Here is an 18534-nt window from a genome sequence, read left to right on the forward strand (position 1 = left end):
CTGCTGAACTACTTCATGGGAGAGAGATGCACACCAAGCTGCATGTATCTGGATTACAGATGCCAAAGGCCAAGACACCGTCACGCAAAGACACAGCACTCACAGACACAGTATAAGAGAAGCAGAACAAGCAAAAGGCGTACACCGACAAACGAAGGGGGGCAAAGGATGTAAACTTTGAATGTGGCTCCTTCGTCCGAGTGAGGACAACCTGGCATCCTCCGAAAGGGACAATCTAAATTTTCAGCGCCTCTCCAAGTTATGGAGCGAAGAGGATCTCACAAGTACAAACTGCCCGATGGACGGATCTGGAATGCTTCTCATTTAGCATCTGCCTGCCAAGGGAATGAAAGAGACGATACCGAGCAACCACTCCTTCCTGGCATCACCGCACCACCAGCTGAAGACACATCAGAATCTGTGCCGGTCGGCCGGGATGCCAGAGTTCGCAGACCTCCAGTCTGGACACGTTATCATGTGATGATGACATTGATGTAATCTAAAGTTTTTAGAGAGTAAGAAAAGGAAGCTATGATAAACTGTTGCATGTCTATTATTACTTGTTTTATGGTTAATCCACGCTGTGGTATTCCTACATTTCACCTTCTAGTTAACCATATATATTGTTGGTCACTGAGTTATGGTATGCATGTGGTTAAAGAAAGGGGGACATGTGGTGATGTGCATGGAAGATACGCTAGAGGGGGCGTGGCCAATAAGAGGAGGGGTTCCGGACTTCCGGTCCGGGTGAAGGACGGAGCGTGGAGAGAATGGGAACGGGACGTGCGGTCGATGTTGGATTGAATAAAACTGTTGGACCTTACTGAATTCTTCATTCTTGGAATACTTTACGACACAACAGTATCACGGACAGACAGACAGATACTGAATTGTGTAAATTAATGTGATCCATTATGGGCCAACAGAAGAAGAAGAATCTGGGTTCGATTCCGTGTCTGACGATAAACGGTCAGATTGGTGCTTCGGCAGGCAGGGTGGTGCATCACAAAGTGCACCATCGTTAAGAGATAGGGCCATAAATGATAGGAATGCGGCCTTGTAGAAGATTGGAAAGACAGTTTGTGGGCGGGACATTGCAGCAGCGGCACGCCCAAGCTCCCCTCAACCATGTGCCGATGCCAAAGAGGAAGAAGAATGTGCTGCGTGCGCACCGCAGGCAGGGTATTGCATCATAAAGTGCGTCGGCTGGAGGTTAAGCCCGTTGTCCCATCTGCTAGCACTGGCCAGCGAACGTTAAAGATCTCACGGTGTGTTTCCCGAAGAGTCGGCGAGTTATCGCCGGCATCCCCATCAAATTACCAATTGCTGTATTGGCTGACTGCTGCGAAGACAAACATCCGGACACTTAGACTTGGAGCACAGACCCTGCCTCGAGTAAATCGGTTTTATTATGAACGTTGAACTCATCGACATTGCAACTTGTACGTCATATGTATATATATATATATACATTTATATGTAAAAATTTAATTGACGTCGGAAGTCTATTTCGAATGGAAGATCTTGCACATCGGTCGAGTTGTGCGGTAGCGGGTAGACGAACACTTGTAATCACAGTATTATCGAATTGTTCGAGGCGTAAGTAAACCTCGCGGGGGCGTGGCTTGAGTTGGGGCGTGGCAAAGACGCCCATTCAAAAAAAGGTGATCCAGTCGACGAATCGTGGAGGAGATACACCCAAGGGCTTCCCAGCACGGTATGCCCCATCTCTTGGTCTTCTTTCCCATCACAGCCCAACATGGGACACTCGGTGTGTTTGCTGCTCTCGTTCCTCGCTTCCCGCCTATTTCTAAGCAACGGTACGGATGTATGTGTGTATATATATATATATATATATATTAATCACCGCGCTTTCTCGAGTCGACCATATGCTTCACCTTGACCCACCCTGTGTCCACCACTTGTGCATCCCCGCAGGAGAGCTGACCCTGTGCTATCCCACCCAGTTCCAATGCCAAAACAAGCGCTGCGTACCTCAGAAATGGCAGTGCGATGGATACGACGATTGTCGTGATGGGAGCGACGAGAAAGGATGTGGTGAGTGAGGATGGGATGGTGTGGATACCCCGCGATGGGCGCCGATGGGTTAACTGCTCTCCAGCAGATATGTCCATGGAGACGTGTTTGATGCTGATGCAGGATATGTGACGTTTCCATGAAATTCCATTGTATAAATACCGTTGGTTTGCTCGGCATGTTTTGTGCGCACGCTGAGCTCCCATTGTTGATTGCCCAATATTTGGTAAATAATAACATCCGTTAAACTAATAACCCCAACACGTCGCAAACTCACTCGAAGCTGTCAACGTGACGCACGTGTACATTGGCCCAGCCCCCCAAAGCGATCTTCTCTTCTGCCATTGGTCGGCTCGCGAACAGCCGAGGCGTGCTGACCAATGAGCAGGACGTCATCCTCACGTCGCCTCAAATTCGGATCAATAATGTCATTGGGAGTTTGCAAAAAAAAACGTGCGAAAGCCTTGAGTTTGAGGATCCCAATCGGAATTTTACAATTGGCCTTGAATTGCATTAAACATGGACGTCAACTGTGCACAATTGTTGCATTCCATTTGGTTGTCCTTCTGATGGTCTATATGTTGCTCATTGTTGCGGTTTTATTGCAACAATTGACATATTTATTAACTCGAAACCCCAAAGGGTGTGGACTTGAAATAATGGAGCACATGACTACTGTACAATGATAACTTGAGATAATGCGGACAATCAATGACTTACCTGCATCAAGATGAGCGGCAAACCCCCCCAAAAAATTAAACTTGTTATATATATATATATATATATTTATAATAATTATACGATTTATAAATAATTATACGATTTATAAGTAATTATACGATTTATAAGTAATTATACGATTTATAAATAATTATACGATTATAAATAATTATACGATTATAAATAATTATACGATTATAAATAATTATACGATTATAAATAATTATACGATTTATAAGTAATTATACGATTTATAAGTAATTATACGATTTATAAGTAATTATACGATTTATAAATAATTATACGATTTATAAATAATTATACGATTATAAATAATTATACGATTATAAATAATTATACGATTATAAATAATTATACGATCATAAATAATTATACGATTATAAATAATTATACGATTATAAATAATTATACGATTATAAATAATTATACGATTATAAATAATTATACGATTATAAATAATTATACGATTATAAATAATTATACGATTTATAAGTAATTATACGATTTATAAGTAATTATACGATTTATAAGTAATTATACGATTTATAAATAATTATACGATTTATAAATAATTATACGATTATAAATAATTATACGATTTATAAGTAATTATACGATTTATAAGTAATTATACGATTTATAAGTAATTATACGATTTATAAATAATTATACGATTATAAATAATTATACGATTATAAATAATTATACGATTATAAATAATTATACGATTATAAATAATTATACGATTATAAATAATTATACGATTATAAATAATTATACGATTATAAATAATTATACGATTATAAATAATTATACGATTTATAAGTAATTATACGATTTATAAGTAATTATACGATTTATAAGTAATTATACGATTTATAAATAATTATACGATTTATAAATAATTATACGATTATAAATAATTATACGATTTATAAATTATACGATTATAAATAATTATACGATTATAAATAATTATACGATGTATATATAATTATTCGATGTGTATATATATATATATATATAGATATAGATATAGATATAGATATTTATTTATTTATTTGAATTACTCATCCAGTAATGAAATTACTCATCCAGTATATATTTATTTGAATTTCTCATCCAGGAAGCAAAGGATTGCACACTCCCTTATCTGGATGATGCAATGTTACCATTAGCTTCCGTCAGTGGTCAGAAGAAGGGTGTGGTGAGGGTGGTGAATGTCACAATCCCATTCCAAAACCGCTTCCACTACAATCATCTCCCTGGGTCTAATTTCAAACCGTACATATTATACACGGGCACATATATTTACGTACATAATAAGTAGATGCCCGTTTTACGATACCCCCTTGTCTACGTACCGCTTGGGTTATTTGAACTTTGGAGCACCTGGTTTATTGATTTTGTTTATTTTGAGCAATGATGGCCAAACTATGTGTTTGTTTATACAACCTGTGATGTGGTGGGTTAGGGCTGTGTGTGTGTACGTGTGTGTGTGTGTACGTGTGTGCGTGTGTACGCGCGCACTCGCATTGAAGGACTTGTATAATTGGCACATTCGTTTTTGTTTTTTTTGCGAAGGTCGAAGAGGGAGTGTGAAAGTGTTGATTATGACACTTGTAAACTAGGAAGGCCTCGGTAGAGGGTATACCTCCACCAGGCTGAGGCTGACCAGTTTACAATTTTTGTCCCACTGGTGAACTGGCACCCAAACCTTTATCTTAAGCGTCAGTTTGTTTTGTGGCCCAGAGACGACAATGAATCGACAGGTGTGAAACAGATTGTTGGGCAAGAACCTTGACTTTGGTTCAAGGCATGGCACAATTATGACGTTTCCGCCAATCGTGGTTCGATGTTCGCAGTGGTGAGCTTTCGGGTGGACCAATGGAAAAAAGCAGTTCCATCTCGGAAGATTAACACCGCCCACTTCCCTCCATCCTTTCCTTTGAGCTTTCAAACCCACTTTTGCTCACTAAGGGCAGGTTGGGTGACCTGGGGAGGATTAGTCAGAATATTTGCGATGTTAAGACCGGAGTGGATCAAGGAGAAGGTTTGGCTCCTCTTACATTTTTTTAGGACAAAAAAGGGAGGAACAAAGTGGGACTGGAAATTGTGCCGCAATTAATGACATGTTTTGTATTTGTATTTGTATTTTACAAGGATATGATTAGTTAATAGATGATGATTCTTCTTCTTTGGTATGCAGTACAAGGCTGCTGAGTGGTAGCATAATTGGTTGAGGGCGTGTCTGTGCTGCCGGTGTAGGTTAAGGCAGGAATGTCGATGTAGGTTAGGGTAGGTATTTGGCAATTGTTCAGAGTGCCGGCGATTATCTCGCCTACTCTTCATGAAGGACACCTACAGATCTTTAATATCCGCTGACTAATGTCGGCAGATGCGATGCCGAAGTTGTGAAACACCAGGGTGACAGTTTATAGCCGGGTCAGGATTCAAACCCAGGCTAGACACCTATGAGGCGAGTGTACACACCTCTAGGCTCATCCAGCAAGTCCATTCAAAATACCCTTTGCAGAGAGTTTATATTCTAGTACCTGTGAGGAGTACATGTGTTGTTTAAAATGACTATCCAATCATGGGTGATTTGTCCCGTGTTTTGTGGACCCAAAACCGGGAGTGAAAATTCATTCAGATTGCAGATGCTTCAATAGTTTAACAACCAAACATAAAATCTACTCCATGAATATTTGCTTGCTTATTTTTATTACGTGCTCCTCCCCCAAACCCCAGTCACGGTGTACCTCCGAGCCCCGAGAGAAGTCACGGCAGAAAGATGTGTTATTCTGTATGTCTTAGATCAATGGTGAAACCACACCAATTGTTACCAACAAACAAGTATTGCATTAAGATCACACAGGAATAACAGTACAAAAAACAATAGTAATCAATTGTACAACCAATATATCCTTCCTATGATGGTACCATCAGTTTCGTACAATATAACTCACTGTGCTCCAAGTGAGTGAAACAAGAACATTCCCAATGTCTCTATTCCGGCATCAAGCCAAAGTCGATCCGCTCCAGTGATCGTCAGAACGATGTCTAATCGAGACCAGAATCCCGTTCGGTTGAGTGACAGTCACAGTCCCGCTGCCAAAGATGCGTAAAGGTGCCCTCCAGGCGACTGGTAAATCACACCTTCGGGTATGGACGTTCCACAGCTCCCAATCGGCGAACCGCAGATTTCCCACTCAAAAGCCACGTTACACACACACCAGGTTAACGTCTAGATGTGGTGAAAATGGTTGAAGCGAGGTGAAAAACCTGAAGTGATGCGAAAATCGGGCGCGAGTCAAAATGGCCAACGGCCCGTTTTCGAGACGCAATGGCACTCCAACGATTCTCCTCGGAATCCACCGCCAAAAACCTGTCACGCAGGTTTATCGGTCACAGCGATAACAACTCTGTCGCAGGAATCCCTTTCCCAGGAAACCCAAAGTTCACTCGTGACCCTCGTTCGCAAACGTTCGCTCAAGACCTCAAAGCAGCTCGGTTTTCTTGTCGAACTCACTCACTCCGCCTTCTTTTTTTTTTCCTCTTCGTCGTCGTCCGGTTCCGGTTTCATTTAAAACATTAACTTTTTTACCTTTTGAAAATAGTAATCTCTATTTCCCTTAAACGACAACAATAATAGTACATGGAACCAAAAATGTTTACAGTGGATGAAAACCACAACAACGGAAGTGACGAATCCGTAACAGGTGCCCAAGTCTGACTTCTAACAATTATGACGGTTGAATTTGCCTTTTAACTTATCCTTCATTAAATTAGGTCAGGAAAATTGTGAATGCGTGGAAGATGTAACAATGCAGAGCAAGAAATAAGATGGATGGAAGCTCAAGTCGCAAAAAGTGGGGTTAAGCAATTGGTTTATGTCCGTCCGTCCGTCCATTTGTCAGTTTATGTTCGAGGAACAACTTCTTTCAAATGAATGTTATATTTTGAACACCAATCGGAATGTGAGAAGGTAAACATGTTTGCCATTTTACCATACTTTGGCCTTTAATTCGTCCCGATCGTGCGTGCGGAGAGAGGAGTGACATCGGTTTTTTACTCTCTGCCCACCTGGCAGCCAAAAAAAAATGAAAATCATTCCAAACAAGAAACCTTCTGTTTTAAGGATATTATAAATAGTAGGGTCAATATACGAAGAAAACTCACCTAACCCCCAAAAAATTGATACAAAAAGTTTTTCAATGGATTCTGGTACCATTGGGCATGCTAAATAACATACTAAAAATCTAGTAACATCTGACTTCCGGAAAGGGGTCATTTTCAAGATGGCGTCCAAGATGGCCGCCGGGAGCTTAAAATGGCCATATCTCAATTATTATTCAACCTAGAAAGGTGGTTTTGGTGTCTAACCCTAGGTTTTAGGGCCCAAGGAATCCAATTGAATCAATAAAATTACCATCAGTTAATTATTTATTGACAAGTCCAAGATGGCATCCCAAGGTGACATCCTGATCCACTAAAATGGCTCTGTCGAATAGTAGTCAACCTAGAGAGATTTTTTCAGTGTGTATACCTAGGTTTAAGGCACCCAGGAAATCATCAAAATTACTTAAATAAGCACAAAGTAATCAGGTAATCCAGTAAGCCAGGTTTACCAGCCCATTAGGCATTTGTTGTCTTACACAGTTAGTCGCTATTCATCGTCATCCTCCGACTCCTCTGGAAGAAACTTGTTATGTGGATTGTCACATTCTTCAAGTTGGCACGGTCCACAGGCAGTAGTACATGGTAGTCCATATCGTCTACAAGAGCAGCGGAGTGTCTTGCAGGCAGTGGAGCAGTTACAATGAATGACCTTCAAGAGACTGTCTGGAGCAGCGTTCATTCTTGACATAAGTGGGACAAACTGATTATCCTGCAGGCTCCACCCCCATTTCATGGCATCCATACCCTCTTCTTTTCCCATCCACACCATGATCTGGTAGTACGCTCTACGACAGTGAAGTTTGGTAGCAGATTCAGTTGGGGGCAGACGTTCGGGTGTTACAAAAGACGAAGCAGAGACAACCTTCTTGCTGAAGGTGTTATATCGCATTGTTGCAAGGGAATCTTTGCACTTGCCACCAAAGAGGATAGCCATTACTCGGCATCCAAGGTCATCGATCACCTCTGTGGTCTGGTTTGGGATGGTGAATGTGTTGGCACAAGACCGAAGGACGGTCTCCTTTTACATTTCTTTTGGAAATGTCTAAAAAATATGGATTTTGTTTATGTATACATGTACCAAATAATATACTTATTCCTTTTGAGATGAAAATAAATTGTCACATTTTTCAGTCCCCCCCCCCCCCCCCCCCCCTCCCCAATATAAAATAGTCTGTCCCTTGCCATAACCTCTCAAGCTTTGTACAAACCTTTGTCTGTAATGATCACTGAATACTGTGGACTGGAGTCACAGGTGGCAGTGGTGTAGACACATTACACTCTTATCTCCAATCTGAAACACACACTTGGTTCATTAGCTGGTGAGTCGGAGGATGACGATGAATAGCGACTAACTGTATAAGACGACAAATGCCTAATGGGCTGGTAAACCTGGCTTACTGGATTACCTGATTACTTTGTGCTTATTTAAGTAATTTTGATGATTTCCTGGGTGCCTTAAACCTAGGTATACACACTGAAAAAAATCTCTCTAGGTTGACTACTATTCGACAGAGCCATTTTAGTGGATCAGGATGTCACCTTGGGATGCCATCTTGGACTTGTCAATAAATAATTAACTGATGGTAATTTTATTGATTCAATTGGATTCCTTGGGCCCTAAAACCTAGGGTTAGACACCAAACCCACCTTTCTAGGTTGAATAATAATTGAGATATGGCCATTTTAAGCTCCCGGCGGCCATCTTGGACGCCATCTTGAAAATGACCCCTTTCCGGAAGTCAGATGTTACTAGACTTTTAGTATGTTATTTAGCATGCCCAATGGTACCAGAATCCATTGAAAAACCTTTTGTATCAAATTTTTTGGGGTTCAACCATATATTGACCCCTCTAAAAGGACACAAACACAACAGGCATGAATAACTAATGTAAGGTGTTAGATACAGTTGGGTAATGTAATAGACACTGGGCAACATGTCGGTAAAACCCCAAATTAATTTATTTATACGACTTTTACAATCTTTCTTTTATTTAAATTTAATTATATACTTGAACACTGTAGAGCACAAATCGTCTGTCATAAATCATAATACATCCAAAAAACCCCAGTTTTGTCATACAGTATTTCAATTTCATAAAGGTTCAATGGGATGGAGTATAGGGGTGGTATTCGGGACTAGTTCTGCGCTACTTCAATAACACTAAACTTTTAGGGTTTTTTTAAACGATTATTAAATTCATTACTTTATTACAATTTTAGGATAGTACTGTATTTACTTTTACTTGAACACTGTGTGGAGTATCATGTTCTATGAAGTCTCTAGTTCCTTTTCCATAAATGCACTTACTGGCTGTCAATTTGCTAGAGACATTTCTAGAGGAAAGAGAACAGGTGTCCTCCCTCTCCCCCCCCCCCCCCACCCCCCACACCCTCTACATTAAATGTATACATTACTGATACATCTTGATGCTTCTTGTGTAGACAGTAAGTACAAGAAACTTATTAATAAAATATCATTCACTTATTCAAAACTGAAGGCACCAACAACTTGCGTTGCTTCTCAGTAGGCAAGGGTCAGGTCTGTTGTTTCGACCACCGAATGGTCTTTATCCTGGACTGTGTGCCGTGTCATCGAGTGCCTGGTCTTAACTATCGAATATCAAAATGTGCAGTTGCTGATATGCTAACATCGTTCATTACCTTACTTTTCATATTGGGTGTGGTCAGGTTTATGTATGGGTGGAGTAATCTGAAATGAAACTAGAACGGCACTCGGTGGAGTGCATAACTCCACCAGGATGAACAGTTTATGTTTCGTATCCCACTTGTAGGCCGGATCTGGATTCAGACCTGAACCAAAATCTAATCGGCTTGTTCTTGTCACCTAACCAACTCGTCCACCAACTTTAGTCATAACTCGTCCAGAACTTTTTAAAATATCATGTTATTTATCGTTTTTCGTCTGATCTCTCAATGGTGAAGAATCACTTCAAAAAATTAAATAATTCTCATATCCGAATCCATATTCAGATCTTCACCAAAATGTAATTGATTCGGTCTTGTCACACACCTAACCTGTCCACCAAGTTTCATCTAAATCCGTCCATAACCTTTTGAGATATCGTGCTATGTATCTGTTCTAGCCCGATCACTCAATGGTGAGGAATCACTTTTAAAAAATTCTGATCCTTCAGATCTTCACCAAAATTGAATGGATTCTTCCTTGTCACATACGCAACCTCTCCACGAAGTTTCGGCCGAATCAGGCCACAACATTTTGAGATATCATGTTCACAGACAGACAGGGGTGAAAACATAATCTCCATCCACCTTCGATGGTGGAGGTAACTCGAACGGTACTCGGTGGAGTCCATACATCCGCTAAGCTCAAAAGTTTACGTTTTGTATCCCATTGATAGGCCGGATGTGGATTCGGACCTGAACCAAAATCTAATCGCTAGGTCTTGTTGCCTGACCTACTCATTCGTCAAGTTTCATCCAAATCTGGCCATAACTTTTTTGAGATATTATGCTATATATCGGGTTTAGCCCTATCACTTAATGGTGAGAAATCACTTGAAAAAATGTATCTGATCCGGATCCGGATTTGAATCTTCACCGAAATTGAATCAATTCTTCCTTGTCACACACTCAACCTCTCCACCAAGTTTCGGCCAAATCCATCCACAACTTTTTGAGATATCGTGCTATGTGTCGGTTTTGGCCCTAACACTCAATGGTGAAGATCTTCACCAAAAATATCTTCACTTAAAAATTTTTTAAATGCTCGTATCCAGATCTTCAACCAAAATCCAGCCAATTGGTCCTCATCACACACCCAATCTGTCCACCAAGTATCGTCGGCAATTGGTCCTCATCACACACCCAATCTGTCCACCAAGTATCGTCGGCAATTGGTCCTCATCACACACCCAATCTGTCCACCAAGTATCGTCGGCAATTGGTCCTCATCACACACCCAATCTGTCCACCAAGTATCGTCGGAATCCGTCTATAACGTTGTGAGATATCTTGCTCACCGCCAAACTGGCAGTGAAAACATACCCTCCATCCACCTTCGGTGCAAAGGTAACAAAAGCAATCTTTCAGAAAATAACATTGATGTCTTAAATATTGTGTAAAAGTAATAGTTCCAAAGTGCTAAAGTACCAGCAGCTGTAGTGAGTGTCTTTCTGTGTATGTGTGTAGAGGGCTGTCCTGATGGACACTTCACCTGCGGCAATGGGCAGTGTGTAAGGGAGAGCTGGCGCTGTGATGGCCGTCATGACTGTCGTGACCACACTGATGAAGACCCCACTTTTTGTGGTAAGTTTGGAGTCATTTATTCATCAAACTCACCTTCTCTATTCTCCCCTTCCCTCCTTGAAATATTTCCATATACAACTTAAACTGACTTCAGTACTACTACAATTATGGCCTAAACCTGTCGATGTTAGATTTGCTGATTTTGAAATATGTGCAATGCATCCCTCGATTAAAATGCAATAAGCAACTACCAACTTCAAGCTCAGTGTCATTAAGAATCTGAAAATAATATGGAGCAAAACTATGCTGGGATAGAGAGGTCCCAAACTGATATGCACTTTATTAAAAGGAATGTTTCCATGCACCGCTCAACCCAGGTTGAAAACAGTGCTGCCCCTGATATTACATTTCCATGTAATTTAGCCATTAAGGTTTGGCCCGTTAAACTGAGCGCCAACTAAGCTGTAGCGACAGATTCTCCTCAAACTTTATCTTCGCCTTTTGACAAGGTATGTGATGAGATGAATACCAGCCAATGAGGTGTCGCGCAGAAGTGCACCTTTTAAATCAAACTGAAGGAAAGACGCCAATATTTTGGCCTACGATATATATATATATATATATATATATATATATATACTGTATATACTGTATATACTGTATATACTGTATATATATATATATATTGTTGCGGATCTTCGAAGCCCGTCCCCATTACAAAGGCGAGATTAAACCCCTTTTTCCCCCTGGGTCTTCGAAACCGCGAGACCGAGTCGCCACTTCCGGGCAAACGTGGAAAAGGGTTTCAGGACAAATTCACACGTACCTTTGGTACCCACGCCCCAACGGAAGCGGGGATCGAGCCTCGCACGAGCCACGCTTAATTGAGTACGCCCGAGCGGAATGCGTATCATGGGACTCGTGCTGTTACCTCTCTATTAGAACCCGATTAGAGCGATCTTTTTCGTACCATGGGAAGCCAATGATGGAAAAGACAAGACGGTCATATCAGAAGGAAGATCAAGATTTATTTACACTATGTATAGGTGTTGGTAGAAGGAAAGGGACACAGGGCAGAACTTAGTCAGTCTTATACTAAATTCCCAGACAATGGGCCCACTCACATACACGGGGAGATGGAGGAAGGATGTTCGCGTGCCAAACGCGCCTGCTTCGGTCGCTCCTGGAACAGCTCACCCGGCATGGCCCTCTGGCGGTCATGGCACGTATCCCGGCGAAGGCAGGCAGAAGGGAAATCCTCACGGCACGTATGCAGGCAAAGGCAGGTAGGAGGAAATCGTGCGTCTGTGGCCCGGCACGGGTCGTTCTTTACAGCGCACGATTAATACTGCGCAGAGCACGGGGAGAAGGGCAAAGTTCATGTACAATGAGGCAATTCAATACGTATGCGATGCGACTCAATATGAGGCAATACTGACGCGCGTTCTCAACTCGTCTCGTCTCATCTCGAACTTGAACTCAGAACTTGAACTCAGAACTCATCTCAAACTTGAAATCAGACTCAACTCAACTGAGGCGGGAGGCTCGAAGCAGGGTTATATGGCCCCGCCCCAGCCCGACTCGAATGTTCCAAACCCCACCTCTTGCCGCAGTGGTAAGTCACTCCCCTCGAGCCCTGATTGGCGACTCGTGCTTACCGATGGCTCCTCCTCCTCCTGCCCCGCCTTCCTTCGGCCTCGGTCGACTTGTTCAGTCCTGCCGCGTGGTATTTCAGCGCCAATACCAAACCAAAGCGCCATAAGGACACCTAATTTTCACTGGCCTACTCAACGCAAAACTAACACAGGAAAGGACTACGCTTTCATTTACTAAGAAATAACTGAACTTAAGCGAGGCTACATGTTGTGGTGTAACTAAGAGAGGAAATTAACCTTTATTCCAAAACCGTAACAATATATATATATATTTACTTCCTCTTATTTTTATTTATTTATTTACGAACTTACTTCAATGGTTTAAAAAAAAATTCCACTCAAAAACCTTAGAAGAAATGTCATGTTCCCTTCACTTACTGATTAAGTGAATCTTGTAAAAAGTTAATGAAATACAACACAAAGTGAAACCAAACCTCAATAACAAGGAATGACCCGTTTAATTTCAATGCCATTGGTTCATTGTAATACTGTACTTGTGTATTTGTTCATCTGCAGTTGTGCCGACGTGCTCTGTGGACGAGTTTGACTGCAAAGCTGGGAATGGTACAGAGCGCCATTGCATAACCCACATCTGGGTCTGTGATGGAGAACTTGACTGTGAAGATGGTGCTGATGAGGATGACTGCCGTAAGATTCCACACAACAATTTCACGTTCCTCCAATCCCTCAACTCTTATAATCCCCATTTGTATTTTGGACACAACTAGTATGTATGTTGTCCTGAAGCGCTCTCAATAACACCGATTTAAAGAACGTTTTTTTTATTTTTTCGAAAGAGTTTGAAGCTTGTTTTGAACATCCAATCGATTGTCAAATCCCACAGCACCTACAACTTGCCACTCGCATGAGTTTGCTTGCACCGGTGCTGCGAAGTGTGTGGATCGTGCTTTTATGTGCGACGGAGACGATGACTGCCCTGATGCCTCCGATGAGCACGGTTGTCGACCTCTCGAATGTGGGGCGACCGAACTCGCATGTGACGGCAGGTGCATTCCCGCCAACGCGGTGTGCGACGGCCGTCCTGATTGCACTAATGGCGAGGATGAGAGTACGAGCCGATGTGGAAATCGGAGCAGGACTAACATTATGACCACATCGTGTGGAGGGAGCGAGTTTCTCTGCGGATCAGGAGAGTGTGTGCACGCACTCTGGCATTGTGATGGAGACCCAGACTGCAAAGATGCTTCGGATGAAGATGGCTGTTGTAAGTAAATGTATTTTTGTTTTACTGTAAAAGGCAACTATCTTACTGTATAAGAGAGATGTCTGTCTGTGTGTGTATCTGTCTGTCTGTGTGTCGCCATTTTTCTCAGAGATGGCTGAACGGATCTTCGTCAAACTTTCAGAGGTTCATCAGTGAATGCCTGGGAGTGTTTTATGCCAAAAAAGATTTTAAAAATTTGAAAAAAAAAAAAAAGATCGTTTTTTTGGAGTTAAAAAAAAAATCGCTCCATAGTGCCTAAGCTTTTTAAAATGAATGACAGTTATATACAAGTACACATTCGCATAAATATATACAAAACAATCACCACACATTTAAACACAAATAAATCAAACAATTCCAGAAGTGTACGAAGTTGGTAGTACGACTTCTTCTTCTTCTTCTTCCTGATCGGCATCACACTCAACTCAGAAACGTGATGAACGCCATATTCACCCAACAGCATATAGATATGAACCCCCTTCCTCTACTGCCTCCCCCCTCCCCTCCCCTTCCCCCCTCCCTTTCCCCCCTCCACTCCCCTTCCCCCCTTCCTCCCTCTCCCCCCATCGCCCCCCCCCCCCGCCCGCCCGACAATGCTGGGTACTTCTGCTAGTAATGTATAAATACTTGGGCACAAATGGCAGGTTTTTCTTTATTCGTAGTGGACTTGTGTTTTAACTTTACTTCCTTCACTTGTCCCCTCAGTACCAAAAAAATGTGAGCCGGATGAGCTGCAATGTGACGATGGGAACTGCATACCAGGCGTAGCACAGTGTGACGGTCACAGGCACTGCGCTGATGGGTCAGATGAGATTGGCTGCAGCAACTACAGTGAGTGCTGCTTTTTACATTGACTAAATCTCACTTTGTAAAGGATGTGTTACTGACAACATCACAATATCTTTATTTATTCGTGCTCTTCTTCGAATGCACCTCCAACTGCAGCAACTAGCTGCAACCACGAGGAGTTCCGCTGCGGAACTGGGCAATGCATTTTGAAGTCGCAGGTGTGCGATGGTAGAAAAGACTGCCGTGACTGGTCTGATGAGCCGCTCAGGGATTGCCGTAAGTCATGAGCTGCATTAAGCTTCCCTTCCCTACATTGTACCTTGCTACTTTTGCTGATCATTTACTATGTTAAAAAATAAGTTACCCATTGATCCATGGCCAATTATTTAGTTGCATGGATGCAAAAGGGGAAACGTTCCATTAATCTCGAAAATTGGATAAGGTATTGACCGCAGGTGCAAATGTGTCTGTGCTGCAGATAAGGATGAGTGTTTGGACAACAATGGAGGTTGCTCTCACATCTGCCGAGACCTGAAGTTTGGCTATGAATGTGATTGCCCAGCTGGATTTGCACTTGAGGACACGCGTACATGTGATGGTAGGTAAAGGTATAAGATGAGCGTTTTTTACAGGGTTCACCTGAAAGAACAAAGCACCGGTGCAAACATAGTTGGATAATTTGCCATTCTTTGTTTCGTCGTTTGGATACCCTGTCCATTTTTAGATGTGGATGAATGCAAGTTGCCTGGTACCTGCAGCCAGCTATGCACGAACTTTAAAGGTGGTTTCAAGTGCCACTGCTATGCAGGTTATTCCATGGATCCCTACACCAAGTCATGCAAGGCAAAAGGTGAGTTTTAATTTATGTTCTTAAGCCTTATTTGTACTCTGCACAAATTATATATATTGGTCCATATTGATACTGAATGCACCACTCCCTATCAAATGTTTCCACTTTGAGCGTCATGATACAAGGAACGTTCCGAATGTTCCAGGAACGGCATGTTTGTTCACACCTTCGAGTCAAGATTTCCTTGTTCATGACAAATTGATGTGTATGCTTGGTACATCATATTGGTTTAATTAATCTAACGTTGTTTGCTCTTTCAGAGGGCAATCCAGAGGTGTGCTGCATTGTACAATTATCCAAACTAGCAACGGTACCCACCCTACGGGCAGGGCTTCAATTGGGAGGCCCAAATGAAAAGGCAAAATATCAGAAATTGAAGGCTTTTATTTTATTTTAAACGATTTATATAAACATCCGTTAAATCATATCACACGCAAATCATCAAAATCTAAACAGTATTTGTAGAATTTCAACAAAAGCCACATCACTGTTCATATCGGTAAATATTATTCCATCGTGTTTGGAAAATTGGAAAAACAATATAGCCTATTTTACTCCCAGGGGTCCCAGGATTAGCCACCCAAAATTTCGTTGCGATCGGTTCAGCTGTTTTTGCGGTACCTGGGAACGGACAGACGGACGGACATTTGGTGAATTATAGCAAGATTAGAAAAATTGAGCATCACATTGCCATCAGATTTTAACCAAACAAGTTGCAGCTCTAAAGAAATCCACAAATTCATGGTGGCCTTGTCTGGTGTAAGTGTGTGAAGAGACCATGAACGTATTGATAGAATCGTTGGCGGCCTGTATGGTTTCGGCTATTTCTTGCATCTCACAGTGCTGAGGGTTCGGCAGGACAGTTTTTAGGGGATTTGTAGATTTTATCCACTTCCACAACTACATATCGTTAGGCCACGGTTCATTAGATATGTACATTGCTGTTGACATAATTTTATGTTGACTATTGATTTGACGTTTTGATGAGAATGATACTTGTCTAAACACCTCTACACTTTTTATAGCTGACCCTCATTTACTCAGATTTTGATGTCGCCATTATGAATGAAGCACGTGTGTTTTTATCTTAGCGGATTACCGTCAACAACGGCCATGGCGGTGTGGTGTCGACTGTGGCGCCGTCTTAATTTACATTTTCCACGAATTATAATTCCTGCAAAAATGGTCTAAAAGTAAAACTGTGAAAGATAATTCCCATGAATGTCAAGTTGACTACTACGCATGCAATGAAAATGGCACCCAATAAATTTTGCATTCAGTCCTCGGCCCAAAATATCACGGCCTTTGTTTTTCTGTGATGCCAAGGGAATCCCGATGATTGACAAAGATAGAATTACAAGGGGATATTATATCAGCTTCATGGAATGATGGTGGCAGTTTATCAATAACAAATGCCGAGGAAGGTCAACCAAAGGTGTACTACTCCTTCATGACTGTATACAAGAGATATCTTTCCCAGGCAGCTATTTGTGACTGGTTTAAGCTGCAGGTTTAGCCCCAATACAGCCTGGAATTTCCCATAGTCACCTCCCCAGTGATTACCAGTGATATTCACTTGCTTTGGCATTGGCCAGCTGTGCAGCTGCCCGTTCATTGATGGGGAGGAACTAACTGAAGTAACCGAGACATTGTGAAAATCTGTATTGTACTCTCATAAACGGAGCAATTGCATTACAAACCTTCGCCCCTCTCTCCCCATCTTGTCTCCCGCTCCCTTTATTTTGTCTTATGTGTCCGTTTTTTTTTTTGGTCATTAATGTTAGCTCTTACACGAGCTAATCTTGTATTAAAAATAAAAAAAGAAGCGCTTTTTTTTTTTTTCAAATCAAAATATTGATGTGTCCTGCACTGTTTAGTATCTCGAGCTTAACTTTTTGAATTCCTCTTACTCCCTCTTCCCTTGCAGGTCAGCCTCCCTTCCTGATATTTGCCAACCGTATGGACGTCCGACGTGTGGACCTGCATTCAGGAGAGTATCTGCGGATTGTGCCGCAAACCCGCAACACCGTAGCCGTGGCAGTTGAAGTGAACAGCGGTCACATCTACTGGGCGGACTTGGGGCACCGGAAGATTTATAGGTGCTTTGCTTTGATAAGCCTGTGAACTGAGCATTTGTGAATTTTAACATTTTCTGAGTTTTAGAATAATATATTTAAGTGAATTATTATTGTTAGGTTTCCAAATCGCCATGAAATTTGTCAGACACCTTAAGCACTCCTGTACAGCATTGAGGTATGAGTTGGAAGCTTCTGCTCTAAAAATTCTGGAAACTTGCTATATATACGTATATATAGATATATATATATTAGATATAGATATATATATATTAGTTGGCCTGCTGATGCTAAAAGGGCCACAAAAGACATACGTTACATATTTTCCCTGCTGATGATGTATTTAGACTCCACTTTTTCAGAAAACATACAAATTGGGCACCGTGTGGGTTGCAGATCTGGCTGCTTGGAAGCAGACAGCACTGCTTGTAGTTCTAATTATCATTATTGTTACTAGCGAATAACCCATCCTTATGGATGGGTTAATTCCTCCACTTTTATGATGTCAATGGTGTATTTTACTATGACTTGTAATACTGGCTTCCACTAGGTGGTGCTATATGATACTCATTTATGTAAGAGTTATGGTGCTTCCCCGACACTGAACCACCTGGATGATGTTTTTCTTTTAAATCCCCTAAAACCCACCCAAGCACAACCCGAGTACAATCATCCCCACTTCTCAATTCATTCTATCCAGTTTTTCAGGAGTGCATAGAAGTAAGACAAACAGAAATAGAATGATAATTGCCC

General features: G+C 41.6%; 1 protein-coding gene across 1 annotated transcript in view; it reads left to right on the plus strand.

Moving 5' to 3' along the window:
• Window positions 1-1704: 1704 nt before the first annotated feature.
• LOC137413882 (very low-density lipoprotein receptor) overlaps window positions 1705-18534 on the plus strand; it is a 39685-nt gene continuing 22855 nt past the window's right edge. The window contains exons 1-10 of the mRNA XM_068099322.2: window positions 1705-1820; window positions 1939-2058; window positions 11131-11247; window positions 13359-13490; window positions 13687-14067; window positions 14773-14898; window positions 15013-15132; window positions 15335-15454; window positions 15581-15706; window positions 17634-17805. Of these exons, the coding sequence (XP_067955423.1) occupies window positions 1760-1820; window positions 1939-2058; window positions 11131-11247; window positions 13359-13490; window positions 13687-14067; window positions 14773-14898; window positions 15013-15132; window positions 15335-15454; window positions 15581-15706; window positions 17634-17805 (1475 nt within the window). The 5' untranslated portion in view covers window positions 1705-1759. The remainder of the gene's footprint in view (window positions 1821-1938; window positions 2059-11130; window positions 11248-13358; window positions 13491-13686; window positions 14068-14772; window positions 14899-15012; window positions 15133-15334; window positions 15455-15580; window positions 15707-17633; window positions 17806-18534) is intronic.

The sequence above is a fragment of the Myxine glutinosa genome, chromosome 1 (assembly GCF_964187855.1).
Source record: "Myxine glutinosa chromosome 1, kmMyxGlut1.1, whole genome shotgun sequence".
NCBI lineage: Eukaryota > Metazoa > Chordata > Myxini > Myxiniformes > Myxinidae > Myxine > Myxine glutinosa.